Source organism: Microtus pennsylvanicus, chromosome 1 (genome assembly GCF_037038515.1).
Source record: "Microtus pennsylvanicus isolate mMicPen1 chromosome 1, mMicPen1.hap1, whole genome shotgun sequence".
Lineage (NCBI taxonomy): Eukaryota > Metazoa > Chordata > Mammalia > Rodentia > Cricetidae > Microtus > Microtus pennsylvanicus.
Window position 1 is genome coordinate 41,337,147 of NC_134579.1, and position 24,308 is coordinate 41,361,454.

The window sequence follows — 24,308 nt, forward strand, 5'->3', positions numbered from 1 at the left end:
GAAAGGATTGGTAACAGGTTCCTTCTTCCCCCATCCCAAGCGCTATTCTCTCACATCCTTTATCCTCCAAAGAATGTGTTAACTGCTTACAAGTTAAGCTGGAGCTGACCCACACACATCAAGAAGGTCAAGAAAGGGGGTGAAAACTAGAGTTCCATTTGGAAGAGGCACGGTTGAGCTAGGCTTAGAAAAAGCCTCCTTCTGATGGTCTCAGATGGCTTTGTTTGTCTATATTAACTCCACTTGTTGGTTTAGCCACTTCTGTCATACGAATGCCTCATTAAACAAATGGAGCTTGCTCCCTGCTGCCAAGTGGGGACGCTCCACTGAGTGGTGAGGTTAGGAGGATGCTTGTGTCTAACAGCAAAGGCTACTGCTCTGGCACTCTGCCCCCTGGAAATGCTAGATAGCATTTCCCAATAGAAATAAATCTTCAGTGGGTACCCGACAGAGAGGGACCATCAAGTACAGTCTGCCAGCATCCACTATATAAGTTATGCTTTCATTAAGGAAACCTATCCCAAGAAAGAAAAAGTACTTTCTTCGTAGCCTTGTTTAGAAGATTGTGTTTTTCAACAGTTCCTAGAAAAATAAGCAACATGAATTTTGGTCCCCTGCCCCCTCCTCTAAGCCAAGTCTCTTGCAGGTTCACATTTGACTGGCGAGTTTACCTTTGGAATGAAAGGCCATCCCCAGACACCAGGAACATAGCCATTAGGTTCTGTCAGTTTCTTAACCACCCCTGCCCTGGATATAAATGGTAGTTTCTGAGATTTGAAGACACAGAGATATAAACCTTTCATCTACTCATTGGTACATTAACATTTTCTTTAAAATAGTTATAATTCATCATTCCTAGGCTGGTGATGGTTAGGGAGAAATGCTTGTCTCTCTTTTTTAAAAGTTGTTTTAATTTAAAATCTGAAGCTCTCTTTTTTGCCAGTGTGGTATGGAATTTAATATCAGTTATTGAGGCTCCTTTTGTATGCTCTAATGTTGACTGAAGGTTTTCTATCCTGCCTGGTTTCTCTCTTCCCACCAGGTCCCACAGTCGTTTAGCCCTCCCCCAAAGTCACACAGAAGTCTATATTAATGATAAACTGATTGGCCCATTATCTCAGGCTTCTTATTAACTCTTATAACTTATGTTAACTTATTATTCTTATCTATGTTAGCCACATGGCTCGGTACCTTTTTCAGCGGGGTTATTGCATTTTCCTTCTTTTGTGGTTGGGACAGGACTGGGGAGGAATGGGCTTCCTCCTTCCTAGAATTTTCCTGTTCTCATTGACCCGCCTCTACTTCCTGTCTGGTTGTCCTGCCTATTCTTCCTGCCTGGCTACTGGCCAACCAGCATTTATTTAAAACATAATTGACAGAATATAGACAACTGTCCTGCACCACTGTAAGGTCTTTTACAGTGCTGGACTCTGAAGTAAGCCTCTTTTGTTTAGTTTTGTTTTTTGTTTCTTTGAGGCAGGGTTTCTTCTCTGGATAGCTGTCCTGGCTGACCTGGAACTCACTCTGTAGACCAGGCTGACCTGGAGCTCACAGATCCGCCTGCCTCTGCCTCCTGAGGGCTGGGATTAAAGACATGCACCTGGCTAAAGTAACCCCCTTAACCACCACAGAATAACTACTGATGTTTACCTCCACAGTCTGTGAAGTCTGCTTTGTAACGGTTGTTGTCCTGTGATGACGAAACCCATTTCCAGGGATGGCCATCTTTTCCTGGTCCTGCCACTTCTTAGTTTCTTATGGACAACATAGAACTCAAGTCTCTTGTAGGGAACTTGGACAACTTCCGTTTCCCTGCCTCTGGACACTTTTCTCTGGCTTGGTGACATCCACTCCTACCACCTTAATGAGTATAGAGGTCACACAGCATAAGAAGGCAGGTTCAGCTTTCCACCCTGCAAAGCCATGCAGTGAGTGACTGGGACAAGGGCTGGACAAGAGCAGGCATGGAAGAGGTGAGGGAGGAAAGACAGGCCAGGGTTTTGAAGTTTGCATTCATGACTGGCTTTAATATACATGGTTGCCCATCATATTTTGAATACTATTTCTCTAAGTCCCCATTTAGGGTAGATATTAGAGATGCCTTCTCAAGCTCCTCTGCTCACAAACAGAGAAATGGGTCTTAGGTTCAGAACTGTAGGTGACACATCACAGAGACACACCCACAGGAAGGAATGCGCTGCATGGCCTCTGCAGCCTGCAGAGACAGACAAGGAGCAGTGTGGCTTTGCATCATGCTCCCGTCACTGGTTAGAGAACTGACATCCTTAGTAGTTGCAGGGGTGCAGGGGGACCTGGCACATAACCCTTGGTTATAGGGGTCACTGCAGTGTTTCTTTATCAAGCTAGTTTCTCTATGCTGGTTTTGGCTACTTTCCTGGAAAATCAGTCTTTGTTTCTTTGGTCATGTCACTGGCTGTATTTTTCTAACATACCGCCCCCCCCCCCACAATTTCTCTATATTCAGGTCTTCTGTATTTGTACTGATATTTGTCTATTCTCTGAGCAGATATTAAAGAAGCTGGCAATCTCTAACAGTATTTATTTCCCTTTTATGTTTCATTTCTCTCAGTTTCTGCTTCTTGTGCTCTGAAGCACTCTTTAGGAATGAAGAGAGCTGTGCGCCTGTAGCACAAGGACCCATTCATTCTTGGTGGGTGGCCTTTTCTTCTTTAGCAGCCCCTTCTACCTCCATCTTAGTGATCTAGCTCTTCTCACATCTGCTGATTTTCCCAGGCTCTTGCCAACAGGGAAGGTGACGTCGGGTTTGCCAGACACAATTATGCTTGCTATGTCTCTTTTTCTCTCTGCTGTTGGAGATTGAGTTAGACCTTGAATATGCCACGGCAAGCGCTCTATCACTGACCTACACCCTAGCCTGTATTTGGTGTACCTTTAGATAAGACCCACCTCATAACAGCTGTCTAGCCTGGAGATGACTCTTTCTTTCTTTTTCTTCTTCTTCTTCTTCTTTTTTTTTTTTTTGTCATGTTCTGATTCCTGGCAGTACAATTACAGTTAGCCAGACTGTGAGTGGGTGAGAGTTTGTGTCTAAACTCTGGTGACCAATATGTGAGGATTTACCGTTTTCTCTGAAGGGAATTTCAGTATGCAATAGTTAACTTGCTCGTTACAGCTCCGCAGAGCTTGGCTCTGCTTTTCTGTCTGGTTACTTTACACTTAATGATGACCACACACCTTATGTAAGCCTTAAGAAATGGTGCACAAATGCAAACACCCGTAGGAATCAGGCTGCAGTCTGACTGCCTGAAGTGCTCTACTGTGGAGAGACAGGAAGTCATGGGGCTTGCCATTCCAGATGGAGGCCCGGTGTTACTAGTTCTTCAAGATTAATTTGGTAATCTAGACCTGTTTTATTAACTTATAAATAATTCAGAGTTATTAAAAAACTCAGTGAGTCATGCAATATTGGCAAAGCAAAAATATGTCTATAAATTGTGTTGCTGGTCTGTGGTGCTGTGGTGACTAGGTTTTCTCCCATCGCTCTTAGGGACTCCTTTGCATCTGTCTTACCAGACTGTTGCAGCCACGGTGAACGGGTATTTCTAAGTGGAACAGAATGCTTCAGCCCATAGCTTGATATGACCTCAGGAGAGGGTGACAGGAAAGTGACATTACCGGGATGTTTGTGCTGTGTTGTGAGGTGGATGCTCATACTCTGACAGTGACAAAGAGGAGTGGTTGTCCACTCAGCTGCCTGGGTCTCTGCCTTGTTGCTCAGTACAGGCCTCAACCTCTCCTGAATCTCTGCTGCATCTGTAGACCTGCTCTTTACCTCCTATGTCCGTGTTCCTGGCTGTTCTGTTTGCCCTGGAATGCTGGTGGTTAGAAGGTGAAGTCAGTGGGAAGGCACTAAAAATAACTCTCATACCATTAAAGTATAATGCCATGTCTGTATATTAAGTGTTCGATGCTTCAGCAAGAAAATTAGGATAGGAATTTTGTAGTAGCTGTTTCTGTCTACCAACCATAAAATGCAGTGTTAACTGGCATAAAGTAGAAATTTGGCAGTGATCCCATACATTGATTGTAACCAATGTACAAGAGAACCATCTGCATTCATAAAATGAACCAGATGTTATGTTTATGGTCAAAATTTAATTGCAATTAATACAAACATATTTTAGTTCTTATAGCACTTTTAAAAGATCATAAATTAAGTCTATAAATAATTTCATCAAATTAAATTTATTTAAAATAGAGGGGAAAAGTCATCTGTTTTTAAAAAATCTCAGTATCAAAAAATTGTAATATTTCCTCAGTTTCCTTCAGAAAATGTAGACTAGAAGTTTAGTATGTTGCAATTTACTTAACTCTGATGGAACTACACAACCCAACAGACTAGAGGAATTAGATGTATATGCTGTTGTGCATATGTCCTGTGTAAATAATGGAAGCCCAGGAGCATCCTTTGGTTGTGACTCCTATTAAATGTTAGAGCAGGAGAATAATGTAGGCTCCCCAAAGTGCCACAAACACAAGTTCCTGTTTGCTTTACCTCTGCATTCTAGGGAAAGTATTCGCCAGGCGGTGGTGGCGCATGCCTTTAATCCCAGCACTCTGGAGGCAGAGGCAGGCGGATCGCTGTGAGTTCGAGACCAGCCTCGTCTACAAGAGCTAGTTCCAGGACAGGCTCCAAAACCACAGAGAAACCCTGTCTCGAAAAACCAAAAAAAAAAAAAAAAAAAAAAAAAGAGAAAGTGTTCTTTAGGGAGGCTGACCCCCGAACAGAAGCACCTCCAATAACACCGGATGGTGCTCCATTTTAAAATCTCAGTTGGGTTACTTGGGCTGGTGCCCATTCTGAATGCCCACTGTGCTGGGTTTGCTAAAGACTTCATGTCAGGCTGTAAAACACCCTTGGTCTCTTCTATTGACTGGGGATGGTCCTTAGGACTTCCCAGGATTCCTACTGGCAGCTTCTTTTTGGATCTTCTTGATCTGACATAATATAATTTTATTTTTTGCTTCAAATCTTAGGAAATGAGTCTTTAGCTTTTAGAAAGAGGAAACAAAACTTTAACTTTGAATCTCAACTCCTCAGAGGAAACATGGCTGTGAACTTTATTCCTTTCTTATTTAATTGCTGAGTCATTCAGAATTCATGAGGGGACTTTAGTTTCCGGGGAAACACTAAGAAAAGATTGAACTCTGCAAAATGTTACCAATTCTGCCCATGAATTATGCATTTTACATGTAAATATTGCAAATTGTAGGATGTTGTAAGTGAATTTTTAGTCTAATATTTAGCATTAAAGTTTAAATCCTTGCCTAGAATTTTAAACATGGAAATATACTTTAAAAGAAAGTTGGGTTTTCATTTGATGTTTTACAGATTTGGTAAAAATTAAGCATTTAAAATGTGAAGCACTCACTTCTTTACCTTGGAGTAGCAAAGACTTATTTTTAGGCTGGATTTGCTGCACTGACTGTGCTGGAGTCCTGGGACACTGCCACAAGGCGGCATTTTATTTTAGTTTTACCTTCACACCCTTTGAATCTGCTCAAAACCAAGTTCTGTTTAATCCAGAGATTAAAAATGAAAGCAGGCTATACAACTTGTTTGATTATTCCAGATGAAAATTAACAGACAGAAATCTCAGCTCTTGCCAGATGGGTTGTCAGGCATGACTTCTCTAGGCTCCACGGAGCTCCACAGCCTTCTATCCCTGCAGCCAATCAGGAAGGCCCCTTGTGCAGATAAGGTAACACTGCACCAGCTCATGGATGTGATGTCAGCTGCCTTTGCCCAGATCATTAAATGAGTGGTTCCCAACCTTCCTAATGCTGGGATCCTTAAATACAGTTCTTCATGTTGTAGTGACCCCAACCATAAAATTAATTTTGTTGCTACTTTATAACTGTAGTTTTGCTTCTGTTATGAAACATAATGTAAATAATTGTTATGCAGGATATCTATTATGTGATACCTGTGAAAGGGTCCTTTGCCCCCCCAAAGGGTTCATGACCCACAGGTTGAGAACTGATTTGAGGTGTGTAGGCCCTCTCTGAGATAGGATTGGGGAGGGTGCTTTAGTGTCTCTCAATTACAATTCAAAAATTATCTCCATGCTGGGCGGTGGTGGCGCACTCCTTTAATCCCTGCACTCGGGAGGCAGAGGCAGGCAGATCTCTGTGAGTTTGAGGCCAGCCTCGTCTACAAGAGCTAGTTCCAGGACAGGAACCAAAGAGCTACGGAGAAACCCTGTCTCGAAAATCAAAAAAAAAAAAAAATTATCTCCATAAAATTCCTCTATGTGATTTTCCTTAACTACATCTTCTCTGTAAAGACGTTTGTGATAATGGAGAGTGACTTAGGTGACTTCAAAATTCCTGCTCCATAGAGCAAACAAAGTTTATGTCATCTTGACATTGGCTAGAGTCATCTGAGAGCAGTGGGCCCCAATTGAGAAATATCTCCATAAGACTGGGCTACAGGCAAACCTGCAGATCATTTTCTTAGTAGTGTCGATGTGAGAGGGCCCAGCATATTGTAGTTGGGCTTATCAATAAGCTGGGGGTCCTAGCTTCTATAAAAAAACAAAACAAAACAAAAACAAAAACAAACAAACAAAAAATGGCTGAGAAGCCATGGGAAGCAAGCTAGTAAGCAGCACCCTCCATGGCCTCTGCAACAGCTCTTGCCTCCAGGTGCCTGCCCTGTCTGAGCTCCCATCCTGACTTCCTTCAGTGATGGACCATGATGCGAAAGTGTAAGCCAAGTGAACCCTTTCCTCTCCCACTCGCTCCACAGCTACAGCGGCCTTGACAGTTGACAAACGTGTCAGACACACGCATCACAGACGAGGCAGCAAAGATGCTGTTGACAAATGGCGCTGGGAAAAGTGGATTTTCCACGTGTGGAAGAATGAAAGGAAACCATGATCTCTCATCCTATACTAAAAGCAATTCCAAACAGATCAGAGACCGAATGTGAGACCTGTTACTTGGCAACTGCGAGAGGAAAACTTAGGGAAAACACTGAAACATATAGACACAGATAAGGATTTTTGTGGAAAAAATAAATCCAGTAGTATAGACATAATCCAAAGAAATGATGAAGAGGATTATACGAATCCAATAGGCTTTTGAACAGCAAAGGAAATGAGCAGCAAAGAGAAGAGGCAGCCTAAAGAAGGAAGAAAAACTTTCCCAACTGCACATCAGCTAGGTGAATGTCTAACACGTGTGAATGAATGTCTCACTGCCAGGGGGGTCTGATCTGCTGTACAGTGAAGGAGTAGGAGGGGTAGGCTCTTGCTCCGTGTCCAGCTAGTCTTTTCTTTGCCTTGCTTGTCTAGGGTTCAGCTGGATTCGAAATGGCTGGTGGTAAGACTGGAAAGGATTCTGAAAAGGCCAAGACCAGGATGATTTCCACCTTGTGGGCGTCTTCAGTGACACTGAAGTATAGGGCAGCTACCCTGGTGGGGTCTGGTCCTGCAGAGAGCAGTGTGGCTGCCCTGGAGTAGCCCACTGATGACCTACTTGAACTGTCAGGAAACATCAGAAGTCTTAAACTGTGTTACCTGTACATCACTTACAACTTGGTTTCCATGGAGATAAGGAGCCAGACTCTCATCAGTGCTACAGTTGCTGCTGCTGGTGCCATCCCACACATCTCCAAAATTCTGACTGGGAAGAAAGGACAAGAGAAGAGTGTCTAAGGCTGGCTATATTCCTTATCATTTTAGAACTGTATTTTAAAGATTTCTTTTTAGTTTTTAAAATTGTATAAACAAAATGCATGTCTCTGTGTGGGTGTTCGCAGGTGAGAGATCAGCAGAGGCCGCCCGGTCCCCTGGAGCTGGAGCTATAGGCAGTGGGGAGCTGTCTGACATGCTGGGACCTACACTCAGAGCCTCTGCAAGAGCCTCTTAACGCTGAGCCATCTCTCCAGCCCCAGCACCCAAAATATTCTCAGCTGCTAGTCAGTGTTGACGATTTCAGTAAACCATAATCTCTGGAAAGACAGTTTGGAGAAAGGCGTTGATTCTGAAGTAGTGGGTTGTGGTTGAGTCGGATGTGGTGGTTTAATTTGTTTGTTTTCGTTTTGTTTTGTTTTTGAAGCTGTGGATTTGTGATGCAGAAGTTATAAAATGCACATTTGGTTTTGTATAGCCTTTATTTTCACTCTGGTGGATTAACTCAATAAAAGGCATACACCCTAAACTAAGCAAACAGACAGAAGCCAGCTAAATGGCAACAAAAGGCCTGAACACCCCATGTAATCCCCCAACAATAATCAGTTTATTAATGGGCTAAGAAGTGCATGTTCCAAATTGAATGAATACACATGGCTGATAAAGGCTGAAGACGTGTTCCTTGGACCCCAGGGAAAGGCGTTAAAACTGCTTTGAGAAAACAAATGACAACAAATGCTGGTAAGGATATGCAGCTGACAGTGTGAACTTGTGACCCCACTGTCGAAATCAGCGTGGCGTTTCCCCAAAGCCAGCAGTATAACTACCATACCCCAGCTATACCACTCTTTGGTACCTACTCAAAAGCTTTCTAAGTCAGCATCCTTGAGAGATACTTGCACGCCCATGTCTATCGCTGCACTTTTCACAGTAGCCAGGGAATGCAGGCAGCCTTGATACCTACTAATAGAAAAATGGAGGGAGAAAACATGGTACATATATACATTGGAATTTTACTCAGCCACAAAGAAAAATAGAATCCTGACATTGACAGGAAAATGGCTGCTATTAGAAACCATTATGTTAAAAGGAAGTAAGATAGACTCAAATACTGCATATTATCTCATATTTAAACTTAATTTTGAAATGGAAAATATGAGTGTATTCATAGCTCTGTGTATATGTGTGCGCGCACGTGTGCATGCATGCATATGTGTTTGAATGTGCACAGCATGCTTCCTGAAACTACAAAGGTGACTACGGGAGGCGAAGAGGATCATGATGGGATATACATGTCATGAAAGCATGGAGCATGGAGAAAGGAGAGTGTGGGGAAAGACAGAGAACCAGTCAGAGTGGGTGTCTTAGGGTTTCTATTGCTGTGAAGAGACATTATGACTATGGCCATTCTTTTTATCATCATCATTATTTTAATTTCATTTTACATTCTAACCACAGTTCTCCCTCCCACTTCTTCTCCTTCCAACCCTTCCCTTCCCCCAGCTAACCCACCACCCACTTTTCCCAAAGGGTAAGTCTTCCCATAGGGACTCAATAATGGCTGGCACATTAAATTGAGGTAGGGCCAAGCTACTTCCCCCTGCATCAAGGCTGAGCAAGGCATTCTACTCTAGAGAATGCACTCCAAAAAGCAAGCTCATGCTCTAGGGATAAATCCTGGTCCCACTGCCACAGGTCTCCCAGATAGACCAAACTGCACAGCTGTCTTCCACATGCCGAGGGCCTAGTTCAGTCCCGTGCAAGCTCTACAGCTGGCAGTCTAGATAGAGTCTGTAAGTTCTTGGGAGCTTGGTTCAGCTGTCTGTGTAGATTTCCCCTGTCATGATCTTGACCTCCCTTGCTCATATAATCCCTCTTCCCTTTCTTCAGCGAATTCCCTGAGCTCGGCCTGATGCTTAGCCGGATCTCTGCAACTGGTTCCATCAGTTATTGAGTGAAGGCTCTATGATGACAGTTGGGGTATTCATCAACTGATTAAGGGGAAGGCCAGTTCAGGCACCCTCTCCACTATTGCTAGGAGTCTTAGCTGGTGTCATCCTTATGGAGTCCTGGGAATTTTTCTAGCACCAGGTTTCTCCCTAACCCCATGATGGATCTCTCTATCAAGATATCTCTTTATTGTTCTCCCATTCTGTCTCTGCCCCAACTCCACCATCCTGTTCCCTCATGTTTGTTTTCATCCCCAATCCCCTCCTTTCAACCACCCACCTTGCTCCAGTTTACCCAGGAGATCTGATCTAATTCTCCTTCCCAGGGTGATCCATGTGTCCCTTTTAGGGTCCTCCTTATTACCTAGCTTCTCTGGAGCTGTGGGTTGTAGTCTGGTTATCCTTTGCTTTACTTATGAGTGAGTTTTTTTGTCTTTCTGAGTCTAGGTTACCTCATTCAGATTTTTTTCTCTAGCTCCATCCATTTGCATGCAAATTTTGTGATGTCATTATTTTTTATGTCATTGTTTGATTTTTTTTCAGATGAGTAACACTTCATTGTGTGAATGTGCCACATTTTATTTATCCATTCTTTGGATGAGGGGCATTTCAGGTTCTGGCTATTATGAACAATACTGCTGTGAACATTGTTGATCAACCGTCTTTGTGGTATGATTGGGCATTCTTTGAATATATGTCCAAAGGCATATCACTGGGTCCTGAGGTAAACTGATTCCCAATTTATGAGAAGTTGGAATACCGATTTCCAAAGTGACTACAATTTTGCACTCCTACCACTAGAGGAGGAGTTTTCCCCTTACTCCACATCTTCTTCAGCATAAGCTGCTTTTGATCTTAGCCATTCTGACAGGTATTAAGATCCTATCTCAGAGTTGTTTTAATTTGCATTTCCCTGATGACTAAGGATATTGAGCAATTCCTTAAATGTCTTTTGGCCATTTGAGATTCTTCTGTTGAGAATTCTCTGTTTAGATCAATACCCCCTTTTTAAACTGGATTATTTGGTACTTTAATGTCTAGTTCCCTTGAGTTCTTTATTTATTTTGGAGATCAGTCCTCTGTCAGATGTGGGGTTGATGAAGATCTTTTCCCATTCTTTAGGCTGTCATTTTATCTTATTGACAGTGTCCTTTGCCTTACAGGAGCTCTTCAGTTTCAGCAGGTCCCATTTATTGATTGTTGCTCTCAGTGTCTGTGCTACTGATGTTATATTTAGGAAGTGGTCTCCTGTGCCCTTGCATTCAGGGCTACTTCCACTTTCTTTTCCATCAGGTTCAATGTAACTGGATTTATGTTGAGGTCGTTGATCCACTTTGGCCTTGAGTTTTGTGCATGGTGATAGACACGGATCTATTTGTAATCTTCTACAGGTTGACATCCAGTTATGCTAGCACCATTTGTTAAAGATGCTTTCTTTTTTTCCATTGTACAATTTTGACTTCTTTGTCAAAAATCAGGTATTCATAGGTGTGTGTATTAATGCCAGGGTCTTCAGTTTGATTGTGACTATGGCAATTCTTATAAAGGAAAACATCTAAATTGATAGATTACAGTTTCAGAGGTTTAGTCCATTATCCTTATGGTGGGACATGGTGGCATACAGGCAGACATGGTGCTGGAGAAGGAGCTGAGGACTCTACGTCTTGATCTGCAGGCAACAAGAAGTGAACTGTTTACCACACTGAGGGTATTATCTTGAGCAAAGATTGCAAAGCCCACTGCCACAGTGATACACCCCCTCCAACAAGGTCACATCTAATTCTGCCACTCCCTTTGGGAGCCATTTTCTTTCAAACTGCCACACAGATGAGAGAAGTCAGGGAGGGTAATGAGAAAAAAATGTATAATGCCACATTATGAAAATGATAAAATAAAACACATTGTTTTGTAGACCAAGCTAAAAATGAACAAAACAGTTTTAAAAAGAAAGGAGCCTGGCATGGGAGGGATGACTTTGGTCATGGACACTGACTTGAGATGCCTTAGAGATATCAAATAGAGGTGTCTAGGAGGTGATGAACTGAGATTTGCATTTGAGAGAGATGTTTGGGAGCCATTTTTGTATAAATGAGAATCCGGTTCAAGATTGTAGATGTGATTCTGCAGGAAGAGTGTGGCGATCAAGAAGTCCTCTGAGGACAAACACTTGAAGCTGTGCAGCAAGGAGTGAAACTCCAGCCAGACCAAGAAACACTCCCAAAAGGGTGGTGGGGTGGGGTTCAAATTGTCTCCCTGAGGGAAGTGGATTTCATCAGCAAGCCTGCTCATCCTTGGTATGTGCCCTTGATGGTACATGAGAGATTACAAAGACTGTGTAGCCATGGGGTTTCTGGGAAGCTGGAGGAAGTGGTGGGACAGGAGCAGATCAAAGCCAGAGGGAGAGAGTGATCAGTAGACAGCCAGTGTAGAGAGTTCTTCAGAGTCAACTGAAGACTCTGTAGCAGCAGATCCTGGGGAGGGCAGGGTCTGGGGTTGTTTTGGAATGGAATAACTGGAGAATGTTTAAATGCATTTAAACAGGAGTTCCTGTGCAGACAGACTGCAGTCTGTGGGAAGGTTACTAAGGGGACCAAAGAAGAGGAGTCAAAGCTCTCCTGGTGGGAGGAGAGCGCATCTCTAGATAAACTTCTCTAGCAGTGGGGAGAGGGCACTGAGGCAGAGGCAGCTGACCTGTAGGTTTACAGGCAGGAGAATGGGGAGGTTTCCAAGTAATGGGTTTTTGTAAAAGTCCATTATAATTTTAAATATTTTTCTTTCTTAATGCAGTGATAATAAACATTTAGGAGATATTTCAGTGCATGTTTTCCATAGATAAACTGCCTGCTTTGAATCCAGAGTGTAAATTTTCTAACCTTATGATTATGTGTCTGCAAACTAGTTTTAAGTTTTTCTGTGGGTCTCTATTTTCCCTTTTTTGGGGGACAAGTTTTATTAGAACAAACAGCTCCCAGCAGGGAGATCAGAATGGCCCCAGCTGTGTGGATTCCTGATTAATTCCTTATAGAATTAAATGAGTGTATCTATATAGAGACTGTAGGCTTGGCTGGTCAATGTGCCCCATTGCTTACCCAGCAAGAACAGTCATTGTGGTCACTGTCGTCTCTGACGGTCCTCCTGTGGTGAGGGGGTGGGAGCACAAACCCTTGTGTAGGTGGAGCACCGCTTTTACAGGGATTAAGTGACTAGCTTGTGCTCCACAGCTCATTGGAAGCAAGAGCCAGATTTCCAGTCAGACCCACACAGATTCACCTGCCCCTTTGCAAGCTCTAGAAGCCACCGGTCTAGAATGTTCCTTCTGCAGCTGTGCCAAAGTGTGAGATTCAAGAATCAGATCACATGAGGATTAAAATAAATACAGTGAGTGCCACAGAGGCTTTCTCTTGCTGGCAGGGTCCACTTTCCTGACCCTATCCCTGTCCCTATTCCTGCTGCATCCCTGCCCCATCCCTACCCCACCCCTGCCCTCCTCTGCATTACCTGTTTGAGCAATTTCCACCATTTTTAGCTTTTGATTTCAGTGTAAATTAGTATGTTTGCGGATGGATGATAAACATTGCCTTGCATAGATTAACAGGGCTATGTGTTTTCTCCCCTGCATTGGAGCAGTCTGAAGAATGCAGTGGTGGAGCTTTTGTGGCTGCTTTTTGTGTTTTGTTTTGTGAGGCATGGCCTTGCCGTGTAGCCCAGGCTGTCCTGATTTCACAGTCCTCTGGCTGTAGTCTTCCCACTCGGGGAGCACGTGCCTCTGTCATAGTGCTCAGCTCCTCCCTTCCCTGTCCGTCCCATCCCCTCTCTCTGTCCTTCTTTCCAGGCAGGGTATCACTGCGGGTCAGGCTGGCCTCAGACTTGAGCTCCTCCTGCCTGTAGGGCCGTACACCACTGTTGTGGGATATTTGCGCACTGTGAAGATGCATTGTTGTGATTGACTTAATAAAGAGCTGAATGGCCAATAGCTAGGCAGGAGGCATTCGTGGGACTTCCGAAGATGAATATAGGTGTGCAAGAGATGCCAGGAGACATGGAAGAAGCAGGCTGGGTAGTACGTGGCAGTTTGAAGATTAGTAGAAATGGATTAAGTTCTAACAACTAGTTTGGCACGAACCTAAGCTATAGACTGAGCTTTCATGATTAATAAGTCTGTGTATCATTACGTGCGTGCTGGCAGCAGATGTGAAACTACTGCTACATACCACCATGGCCACCCTTAACACTTAACCTTGACAGTCTCTAGTGGCATTGTGATATCAGGTCTTTGTGATGGACATTATTTTAATGGCCTACACCTGTCCTATGAGGCTACTATTATATTTACTCCCCTTAGCTTGTTTCAAAACTCTCCTTTTCCTTACCTAACCCCTGAGGTTCTTTGAGCTTTCCAAAACTGAAGAACTTCTCCTATGGTTATTTAACTTAGACATTTTTCATGCTGCTATCTGCGACTTTACATTCGGCTGCAGATGGCTTATCTTATGAAACATTTTATACTGAAAAGGTAACTCCCTAGAACATCATGTGAAGAGCATGCAGTTCTGTAGAGGGAAGGTGTTATCCATGGTTTAAAAAAAACCAATTGAAATAATAGCAAGATCTCATTGTGTTGCTTTTGGGGGAGAGGAGTAAAGTAACGTCATTGCCAAATAAAACAGTATGCCATCATGGACCAGATGTACTCTACGTGACTTAGAAGAGCTCTTTTGAGGGTCTCTGTGACCTCTTTAATCTGCTCTTATTTCCACACTGTTCTACCATGCAAGGGGTAGGGCTGGTCAAAAAGAGAACAGTTGTTTTAACTCTGGTGAGTCGGTTCTGATGAGTCTCTGCTTCTGTATCTTAATTTTTATAGTTTTATAGAAGTATAATTTCCATCCTATGAATTCACTCATTTAAAGTCCAACATGTATTGATTTCTACTGGATGTATAGAGTTGTACAACTATGACAACAATCTATAAACCCCAAAAGCCCTCTTGAGCTTGCCTATACTGTCCTCAGCTTGTCCCCTCCAGTCCTACACAGCCTGCAGGCTGCTTCAGGTCTGTTTAGAGTTGCCTTTTCCACACATTTCTAGCTTATGGAATAATGTGCCTGCAGCATTTTACTTCTAGATTGGTTTTGCATGTATTGGCAGTTTGATGCCTGTATTTCTAAGCAGCATCCCATTGTATATGGGGTGTGTGTGTGTGTGTGTGTGTGTGTGTGTATGTGTGCATGTGTGTGTGTCCACACACACACATATTCATTTCGTAAGTTCTGTGACTTTATTATATTTCCATTTTTCTTGGAGTAGAGTTCTAAGATAGGTTGTTATAATATGTTTAAGTATGACTTTTAAGAAATAAACTATTTTCCAAGAATCCTGTGCTTTTATGTTCTTACTAGCAATACACGAGCCTCTCTGTTCTCTAAGTCTCATTGCACCTTCTGTGGTTTTGATGGTAGCTGTTCCAGTAAAAGTGCACTAGTATTGTGATTTAGATATTGTCTTATCAGTGTTCTGTTGCTCTGAAGAGACATGGTGAGCACAGAACTCTTTTAAAAGAAAACATTTAATTAAATGCTCACTTAAAGTTTAAGAGGGTCAGTCCACTGTCCTTCTGACAGGGAAGGTGGGGCTAGCATGATGTAGGACAGCAGCTGAGCGCTGCATTCTGATCCTTGAGCAGAGAGACGGACTTCAGGGGCAGAGAGGAGAGAGACTGGGTCTGGAATGGGCCTTTGAAACCTCAAAGCCCACCCCCAGGGACAGACTTTTAACAAAGTCATACCTGCTCAAACAAGCCATACTTCCTGATCCTTCCCAAATAGTGCCACTCTCTGGAGACTAGGACTTCAAATACTCGAACCTGTCAGGGCCATTCTTATTCAAACTACCACAGATGTATATATCCCTTTAAAATTAGATTATCTTAAACTGAGTGGCGGTGGTGCATGCCTTTAATCCCAGCACTTGGGAGGTAGAGGCAGGCCGATCTCTGTGAGTTTGAGGACAGCCTGGTCTACAAGAGCTAGTTCCAGGACAGGACCCATAGCTACAGAGAAACCCTGCCACAAAAAACCAAAAAAAAAAAAAAGCAAGAAAGAAAAAAAAAGATTATTTTTATCTTTTACATTGAATTGTCATAGGTCTTCATATATTTGAGCTATAAACCCTTTATAAAATATATGATTTATATTATTTCTATCAGGCTATATATTGAAATTTTCTTAAATTGTTAATAGCAATAAAGATTTTTAATATTTTTAGAGTTAATTATTGTAAACTCTCTCTCTCTCTCTCTCTCTCTCTCTCTCTCTCTCTCTCTCTCTGTGTGTGTGTGTGTGTGTGTGTGTATGCACATGTGAAGCACAGGGGCCAGAAGAGAGCAGAAGAAGGTTGTGTGTGTGTGTGTTTGTGCGTGTGTGTATGTGTGTGTGTGCACATGTGAGCACAGGGCCAGAAGAGAGAAGGTTGTGTGTGTGTGTGTGTGTGTGTGTGTGTGTGTGCGTGTGCACATGTGAGCACTGGGCCAGAAGAGAGCAGAAGAAGGTGTGTGTGTTTGTGTATGTGTGTGCGTGTGCGTGTGCACATGTGAGCACGGGGCCAGAAGAGAGCAGAAAAAGGTGTTGGATGTTGCTCAGGAGTCACAGGCATCATGACCGACTCCTTCACACACCGGTACCAAGAACCCAACCCAGGTCTTCCACAAGAGCAGTATGTGTGCTTTTAACCACTGAGCCGTCTAAGATATCTGACAGCCAGGTGGTGGTGGCGCACGCCTTCAATACCAGCCCTTGAAAGGCAGAGGCAGGCAGATCTCTGTGTGTCTGAGGCCAGCCTGGTCTACAAGAGCTAGTTCCAGGACAGGCTCCTAAGCTACAGGGAAACCCTGTCTCAAAAAAAAAATCTCTCTGATTAGAGGAAAGTAACTTTAAATTTTCTTTATGTTTATTTGTAGATACACGATAAGTTTAGCTTTTTCTGTTTAAGCTTAGAAGATTGGAATCAGTATTTGCATATTGTGTGTGAGGTATGGGTTCCAATTCTATTTTCCTCTTTTTGAGTTACCGTAGTATTGCCATATTGTTCCCACACCATTTGGCAGAGAGGAAATCCTGTTTTTTTTTTCTCCTTTTGTTTGTTCCTTGTTGGAAAGTGTCTAGCCATGAACACCAGGTGCCCTCAATCCTGTGTGATCTGTCTGTATGTCACTCCTCACACTAACACTGAACTGTCTTGGTTGGTAGAGCTCTGTAGAAAAATTTGAAATCAGATAGTATAAAACTCATTTAAAAATTAATCTGTTTTATGTGTATGAGTGTATTGCCTACATGTATGTATTTGTAATTTGTGTGTGCAGTGCCTGCAGAACTGGAGTTAACAGAGGTTGTGAGCAACATGTGGTGCTGGGAATCAAACCTGAGTTCTCTGCAGGAGCAGCCAGTGCTCTAATTGCTGAGCCAGATCTTGAGCCTTTTACCGTTATTTTTTTATTATGTCCTTTTATTTCTTTTAACTCTTTGTGATTCTTCCTTTTTCATGTGTGTGTTGAAATTAATTCAGTGCCGTGTGCTTAGAAAGCCTGGTGGAGTTTTAATTGGATTTGCTCTGAATTTTATCACTGGGAAGATTAATTGACCTCTTATTGACATTGAATCTCCCATCTCATGAACACTGTATAGCTTTCCACCTGTGTGATCTGATTACTTCTTTCATTAATGTTCCGTGTGTGGTTGTGAGCATAAAGACATGCACATGCTTTGGAGGATTGGAAGATGAGCCGTGGGTTTCATGGTGTGGTAGGTGTCCTGCTGCTGCAATGGTGCTTTCAAGACTCAGTTCATGGCTTTTTCAGGATTTATCACTTTCTGTTCAGACTGCCATGCCATGGTGTATCTGACTTTAAAATTATTTTCTCAGATGTAAAGGAGTGAATCCTTTCTTATTTTGGCTCCATGAGCGGTGAGTCATCCTCTGGTTAGAGCATGCCCTCAATGTGTTCACAGCTCCAGACTGTGTGTAATGTGGTGCCGTGGTACTCACAGCTGTTAGGAAGGGACGCGCACAGGACCAAACTGTTCCTTTCTCTGCAGGTGTCACAGTGTCCCTGGAAGTGTCCGAGAGTCCTGGCAGTATCCAGGTGGCCCGGGGCCAGACTGCAGTCCTGCCGTGTGCCTTCTCTACCAGTGCTGCTCTCATTAACCTCAATGTCATCTGGATGGTCATTCCTCTCTCAAATGCAAACCAGCCTGAACAGGTACCTCTGTCCCCACCCCCCAAAACGGTGGATCTTTATGGAAGAGAGGGTGAGGGAAGCAGCGTGGGAATGTTTGATTTCTAGAGTAAGGACATGGTCAATGCGCCCTCCCTATTGCAAGATTAGTTAATATTCTGAAGGCTGTCTTCCTTTTACAAGGGTGTTGTTATTATCTCACTAGCAAATGCTAAAGAGAGTCTTCTGAGGGTTTGTGCAAGACTTTGGCGTGTTGAGAAGTGACTTAGAATGTTCTCTAAAGAGAGTGATGGTAGTAAGAAGCTGTAGGCAGGAGTTTGCTTTGCTGAGTTACTTATGCACCCTAACACAGTAGGCTTGCCAGCCAGCATGCATCCAAACACAGCAGGCTTACCAGTCAACATGCATCCTAATACAGTAGGTTGACCAGCCAACATGCATCCTAACACAGTAGGTTGACCAGCCAACATGCATCCAAACCTTACTAGCTATCTCAGATTCTCATACAAATGAGAGTATGCCACATGGAAAGACACATGTGAAAATGGAAGCTGCCCTCAGAAATCTCTATCAGTTCTAGGTAATAAATTAATAATCTCATATACCCACTATAAATTAATTAGCTGTGTTAGTCACCACAGTTTTATTTACAAAGATGAAATTCATTTTCTGAAGCTCTTCTGATTTTTTTCTTACAGCTTAGCCAATATAGTAAAGTAAAATTCCTGCTACAAAATTCAATAGAAACTTCTTTAAAATTAATTAATTTTAAATTTCTTATTTGAAAATTGCACACAGGGATGCAGTGCATCTTCAAACTAAGAAATGTTTGCAGTAGACTAAGTTTGAGGGATAATTTTATTAAATCACATCATTTTAATCATCGGTGATGGAATTAAACATGTTTTAAAAAGAACCGATGAAGGTTTCCTACACTTGCACAGGAAGATCCTGAAAGGCCCTCCTCATCCTAGGGCATGGAGCGTTCTGCTGTGCTCTATGCCGTGTTTCTCCCAGGAATAGTTGCTCTGATAACTGTTGGCTCTGAGAGTTGGCAGGCACCGTAGTCATGGACTTGCAATGTTCTCTTCCTTTTATGATGCTGATATTCAGCCTGTGAGGGATCAGAATTCTGTGGCCGAATTAGTACGAGAACAGCAGTGCAAATACCTTTTGGATTTCATCTCACCATTAACCTTTGCACTGGTAGAAATATTTATGTGCTGATAGTAGCATTCAAGGTATTTTTTTTATGTTCTGATAAATTAAGGAAGGGAAATAGTTACTCGAATTATGTGCATGAGAATTTAGAGTCCTAGGATACTCATAGATGGGGCGGTTACAGAAAGTTGCTGACAACCCTGAGAAATTACAATTTCCACTCTTGCTTGCAGGGACGTTTGGTTCTGTCTACCAGGTTATGTGCCGAGGAGGGGCTACCATGGCCCGTTTACTGACATGTTGCTTCCTTTGGCAGGTCATTCTCTATCAGGGTGGACAGATGTTTGACGGCGCCCCCAGGTTCCATGGGAGGGTAGGATTTACAGGCACCATGCCTGCTACCAATGTCTCCATCTTCATCAATAACACCCAACTCTCAGACACAGGCACCTACCAGTGCTTGGTGAACAACCTTCCAGACAGAGGGGGCAGGAACATTGGGGTCGCTGGCCTCACAGTGTTAGGTGAGTGACAGACAAGACCCCCTACCTTAGGCTTCACTTACAAATCTACTTGAAATCATGTTTACTTCTGTACTTCACATTTTCTCTCTGCTCCCTTCCTATGATCTGAGTCTCCCCCACCCCCCATCCCCGCCCACCTGCCTTCTCACCCACAATGTCCCTGGACTTCTCTATGCTTCTTTTACCTAATGCTGTTTCTGACAGTGGATGAAGGGTGACATAAAAGCCAATTTTAAGGTCCTGGAGGGCAGGAGCTTTCTGCTGTCATGAATAATTTGCTGTGAGCAAAAAGTGAAGGTGTCGGTGTGTGTATGGATAATAGTTATCCTCGCAGGAAGTGGGGTCAGCGCAGTGCCCATCTTGCTTGTAGAGCTGGCGTAGTTTTAACTCTGCCTCCTTATGCAAGACATCCTTGTTTGTAACGTACCTCAGATCATCACCTTAGAAATGAGATCAAACCGATTTAGGGCCTGATCCTTTAAGACAACAAATGAACCAAGTTTAGATTAAAACTAGAGGGGCTCATTCAAGGCAGCACTCTTCATATCGTATGATGTGGTTCTGTAGTATTGAAGTATATTCCCTGCTGCTGTTGGATATCTCCGTCCTCATGGCTCTCAGACGGGTTACTTGTAAAAGTGGCTTCCAGGTAGATTATCGTGGAAGGAGGGATGAATTCCTCATTTGGGCAGAAGGGGAAGTACTCAGGAAGGCCCCCCCCACTCACCTCCCAGTATCTATCTCCCTAGTCCTGTCCAATCCCCTCCTCAGCCCTTTTCTCCCCTCCCACTGCTAAGCTATTTCAGGATACTGACGTTTTTCTCAATGGAGGAGAAGATACTTTAATCCTCGGTGCCCTGTTCTCCCAGCCTTCTAACAGTTCCGAAAGTTAAGGACCAGGTTGCAGACATATCTTCTGAAGATAACATTCATTATATTAAAGCTATATAGAGTTCTAAGGACTCTGAGTACAATAATGACTCCTAAAGGAAATAGATGCCATTTTAATGTTTACATGATAGTTGAGCAACTGGCTTCCTGCAGTATCTATCTTAAAAGAATTCTTAAGGTGGAACAAAATCCTTTATTTTATAGTGAATGACACCTTAAAATAATTACTTTAGGTTTCCCTTCACAATAGCATGGTGGTAATGTTGAAGGCGTCCAGGAGGCTGGCTCACCCAGCACAGCAGACCATTCAGATACCACATCCCTCCCCCTGCCTTTGTGGGAGTTCTGACCCTATTCATGCCAGGCAAGCATTCTGCCGTGAGCTACCTTCCCAGACCCCTCCACCCTCAGCTTACTTGGTCTCTCTTCCACTCCCTGGCTTTCTGATTGCTCTGTCTATCCCTACCTTATTCTGTGCTTCTGGTTTGTGTGTCTCTGAAGGGGTGAACTCACTTACTGAGAAGGCATTAGGATTAAGAACATCATCACCTGTATATAAACTCAGAGGTGTCCATCAATCTAGAACTCCATGCCGTGGGTTTTGTTCATTTGTTCACTCTTTTGTGCCAGTGGGAGCCATCACTTCCTCCCTTTTGCGTTGCTTTGGTGATTTTTGTATCCTGGTTGCCAGTGTCCTTGTCAGTCATTGATGAGTATAGTTTTGGATTTTGAAACGTCCCCTGCCTTATCATTAGTGTTCTCTAACTTGAGTTTCACCGGAAGCTGAAGAACCGGAAAGCTGAATCCACTACAAAGCTGGCCCGTCTAGTCTTTGTGAAATAACGGAAGACCCGACTAAAGCAGGCTTTGTTAGCAGACAGATGGGGGGAGTCAGTTTCTGCTCTGGAAATGGGTTTGAATGTGTCTTCTCAGCAATGTCTTTAAAGGCAGTGTGTTGACCTGAGGCTCTTAAGAATCCTTTAGAGGGAGCATTCAAACCAAAGCTCTAAGATACCTTAAAATGTAACCGAAAACCATGGTTCCTTTTCCTCTCACATGCAGGCTTTGTGCCCATCTCTACATCCTGGTAGTTGATACTTGATTGTCCCCTGGTGTTGGCCATGAGGCCATCTCCCTCAGTGATTCACAGTTGTTGCCTGTGGCTTCCCAGTGGTCAGCATTCCTGTCTCATTGCCCACAGTAAAAGTGAACTTGTGTTACCCATTCTTCCCTTGACAGTCCCCCCTTCTGCTCCACACTGCCAAATCCAAGGATCCCAGGACATCGGCAGTGACGTCATCCTCCTGTGTAGTTCCGAGGAAGGCATCCCTCGGCCCACTTACCTTTGGGAGAAGTTAGATAATACGCTCAAGCTACCTCCAACCGCCACTCAGGGTATGTACAGTGCCGTGAAACCTGTTTGATTAGCACTCGAGGAAAGTAAGGAACTTTAATAGTTTGTAACTGCAGAGAAGAATGTGCTTTCCAGTTTAAGGTGAGTATGACATTTTCTCTCTCATTCCTAAGTGACTTTTAAGAAGTGTATCTAGTAGGATGAAAACTTTATTTCCTCAGTAGCGTACTGATAGCGTCACTGAGTTAACATTAACACTGGGACAGTTCTTACACCTCTGCAAACTCACTTTCTGCCTATTTTAGTGTAAGAGAGATCTGTGTAAACATAAGAGGATCAGTTCTCCTGTTTCCGCCTCAAGTCTTCTTAGAGGAAGAGAATGAAAAAGACAGGGAAGGGGCCCTTGACCTAAGCTCTCACCAGACAGGTAAAGGCGAGGAGCCATGCGTGCATGCCATTGGTGGATCTGGATCTGCAGGTCCCGTCATTTGGATTTGATAGTGAATAAAGTACCTTTTAAACTCTCAGATGTTATGAAATAAGGTGAGAGGAAGTGATAGGTTTGTGTAAAGCCCTTGAGTGCTGTTATCTTTAATATAAACTGGTTTCCTCATCTCATTCTTGGGCTAGATGGCCAACTCTTTAAAGAGAGCTAGCCATTAACAAAAAGGCCCCAGATGGATCAGCTGCGCCTCAGTTTGAATCGTCCTGATGATTTGTGCCTGCCCCAAGAAAGGAAAGCCTTGGGTTGCTGGATGTAATTAGGAACCAGGGCGACGTCCTCTAAAAAGCCTGCAAGTAAACTCCCTATAGACTCAGAGGAACACCGATGGACTCTCCCCATCTTTTTAGTTCATAGAGCCCCAAATTCATTAGTTTTTAAACCTTCTTTCCAGCTTAGTAGCTCTTATGTCACTTTTGTAGTGACTGCTGCAGTTCCATTGTCCATGTTCCCCGCCTTCTCCCCCACCCCCGCTGCCTCTTCATTGCTAAATGCTTCGGCTACACTGTGGGATAAATAGCTGTCTTGTGGACTGACTTGTTAATCTCACTATTGTAAGTGGCGGGCTTAAAATAGCGCGTGTTGAAATGCTGAAAACTGTTTGAAGTCCAGCGTTTCCAGTAACTTTGTCTACAACAGTTCACTTCTCCACTCCCGTGTTAACCATTCTGTAAGATGAGGGGCTTGACGGTATCATCTAGAGCCTCTGAAACACTGAGGTTCTGAACTTCATATCTGTATATCGCTGTGGAACACTGGGAAAAGGGTGAAATTTGGGTGAACATCTGACAATCCTATGTATGTTGGCCGAGAGGTACATGTAGCTTCCTGTATCTCCCTGTTTTTGATAAGTCTATATTTGCAACTTGAGAATTCTTTGGTATTTTGGGGATAAAGGTGAATGAACTTGAATGCCAATGATGAAGATGGTGGACTTTTGTAATTCAGTCTTTGGATAAATTATCCTAAGTACTTTAGATAAACTTAATTTGCTCAATTAAATGTTTTTCTTCAGTTTCACCTCTTGCTACCTATATTAACAAAGTAGATCTTAACATACATCCCAAAACAATTTAAATAACTTTTTTACTAGAAGATTTAACTCATTGATTATATGTACAGTACTTTAAAATTTGAACTCCTAAAGCATTTTCTGAGGAAATAATATTTACAGAGGGCATCCTATGAGTCTGGCCAGTAACAGAACATTATTTTGCAATAAGTAGTTTGTGGGGCCCTACTGTGAAAGTATAAGAAGAGTCTGTTATTCAGCAGCCTTTTGCTTATGGCCTGGCATCAATCAGTGCTGCTGTTATCACTGTATAATTTCCTCAGTGTCCAGTAGTCAGCCTTCTTCTGTAAGACAGCGCTCTCCCACTGTCTTCACGTACACTTCTCCTTCCATTCCATGCATTGTGTTTATATCAGCTCACCACAGATCTGCCAAAGGGAGCTCCTTCAAGCCCCATACCATAAGTATTCATTATGCTTTAGATTTTAGTCTCCCATTACTGTATGCTTAAACTGCTTTGAAATCGTGACTTTTTTGGCCCAGTGTATTTTAGGATATCATTTTGTAACTTCTGTTAAGCCGTAAGAAGTTTTCTTAGAAATATATCTTTATATTTGTTCTGCTTGGCATGCCCTACCTTTTGATTTTTGTGACCTGATATCACAAAATATAAAAAAAAAAACTTACAATGTTTTAAGGAAAAAAATTCATAATGTTTTAAGTAACTTTATAGGATTGTGTTGGGCAACATTTACAGCTATTCCTGACCATATGCCACAAACTGAACATTCCTGGCAGACTTTTAAATCCCATGTAAGATATTTTGAAATATACATGTATTTGCCAGACGCTGTAATTTGTAGTACACATTCTAATGCAACTGTCTATATCTTACTGTACATAAAAATTACCCATCAGTCTTTACTGCATGTCAGTACCCCATGACCCTCTCCAAATATTTCTGATTCCACTCGTTTATAGTAGACACTAGCATTGATATCTTAAA

The 24,308-nt window shown here is 42.9% G+C and overlaps 1 protein-coding gene across 2 annotated transcripts in view; it reads left to right on the forward strand.

Moving 5' to 3' along the window:
• Positions 1-24,308, forward strand: part of Igsf11 (immunoglobulin superfamily member 11) — a 135,132-nt gene that overhangs the window by 97,736 nt on the left and 13,088 nt on the right. For both annotated transcript variants that reach the window (XM_075962626.1, XM_075962632.1), the window contains exons 2-4: positions 17,719-17,882; positions 19,336-19,543; positions 21,674-21,829. In XM_075962626.1, coding sequence (XP_075818741.1) covers positions 17,719-17,882; positions 19,336-19,543; positions 21,674-21,829 — 528 coding nt within the window. The remainder of the gene's footprint in view (positions 1-17,718; positions 17,883-19,335; positions 19,544-21,673; positions 21,830-24,308) is intronic.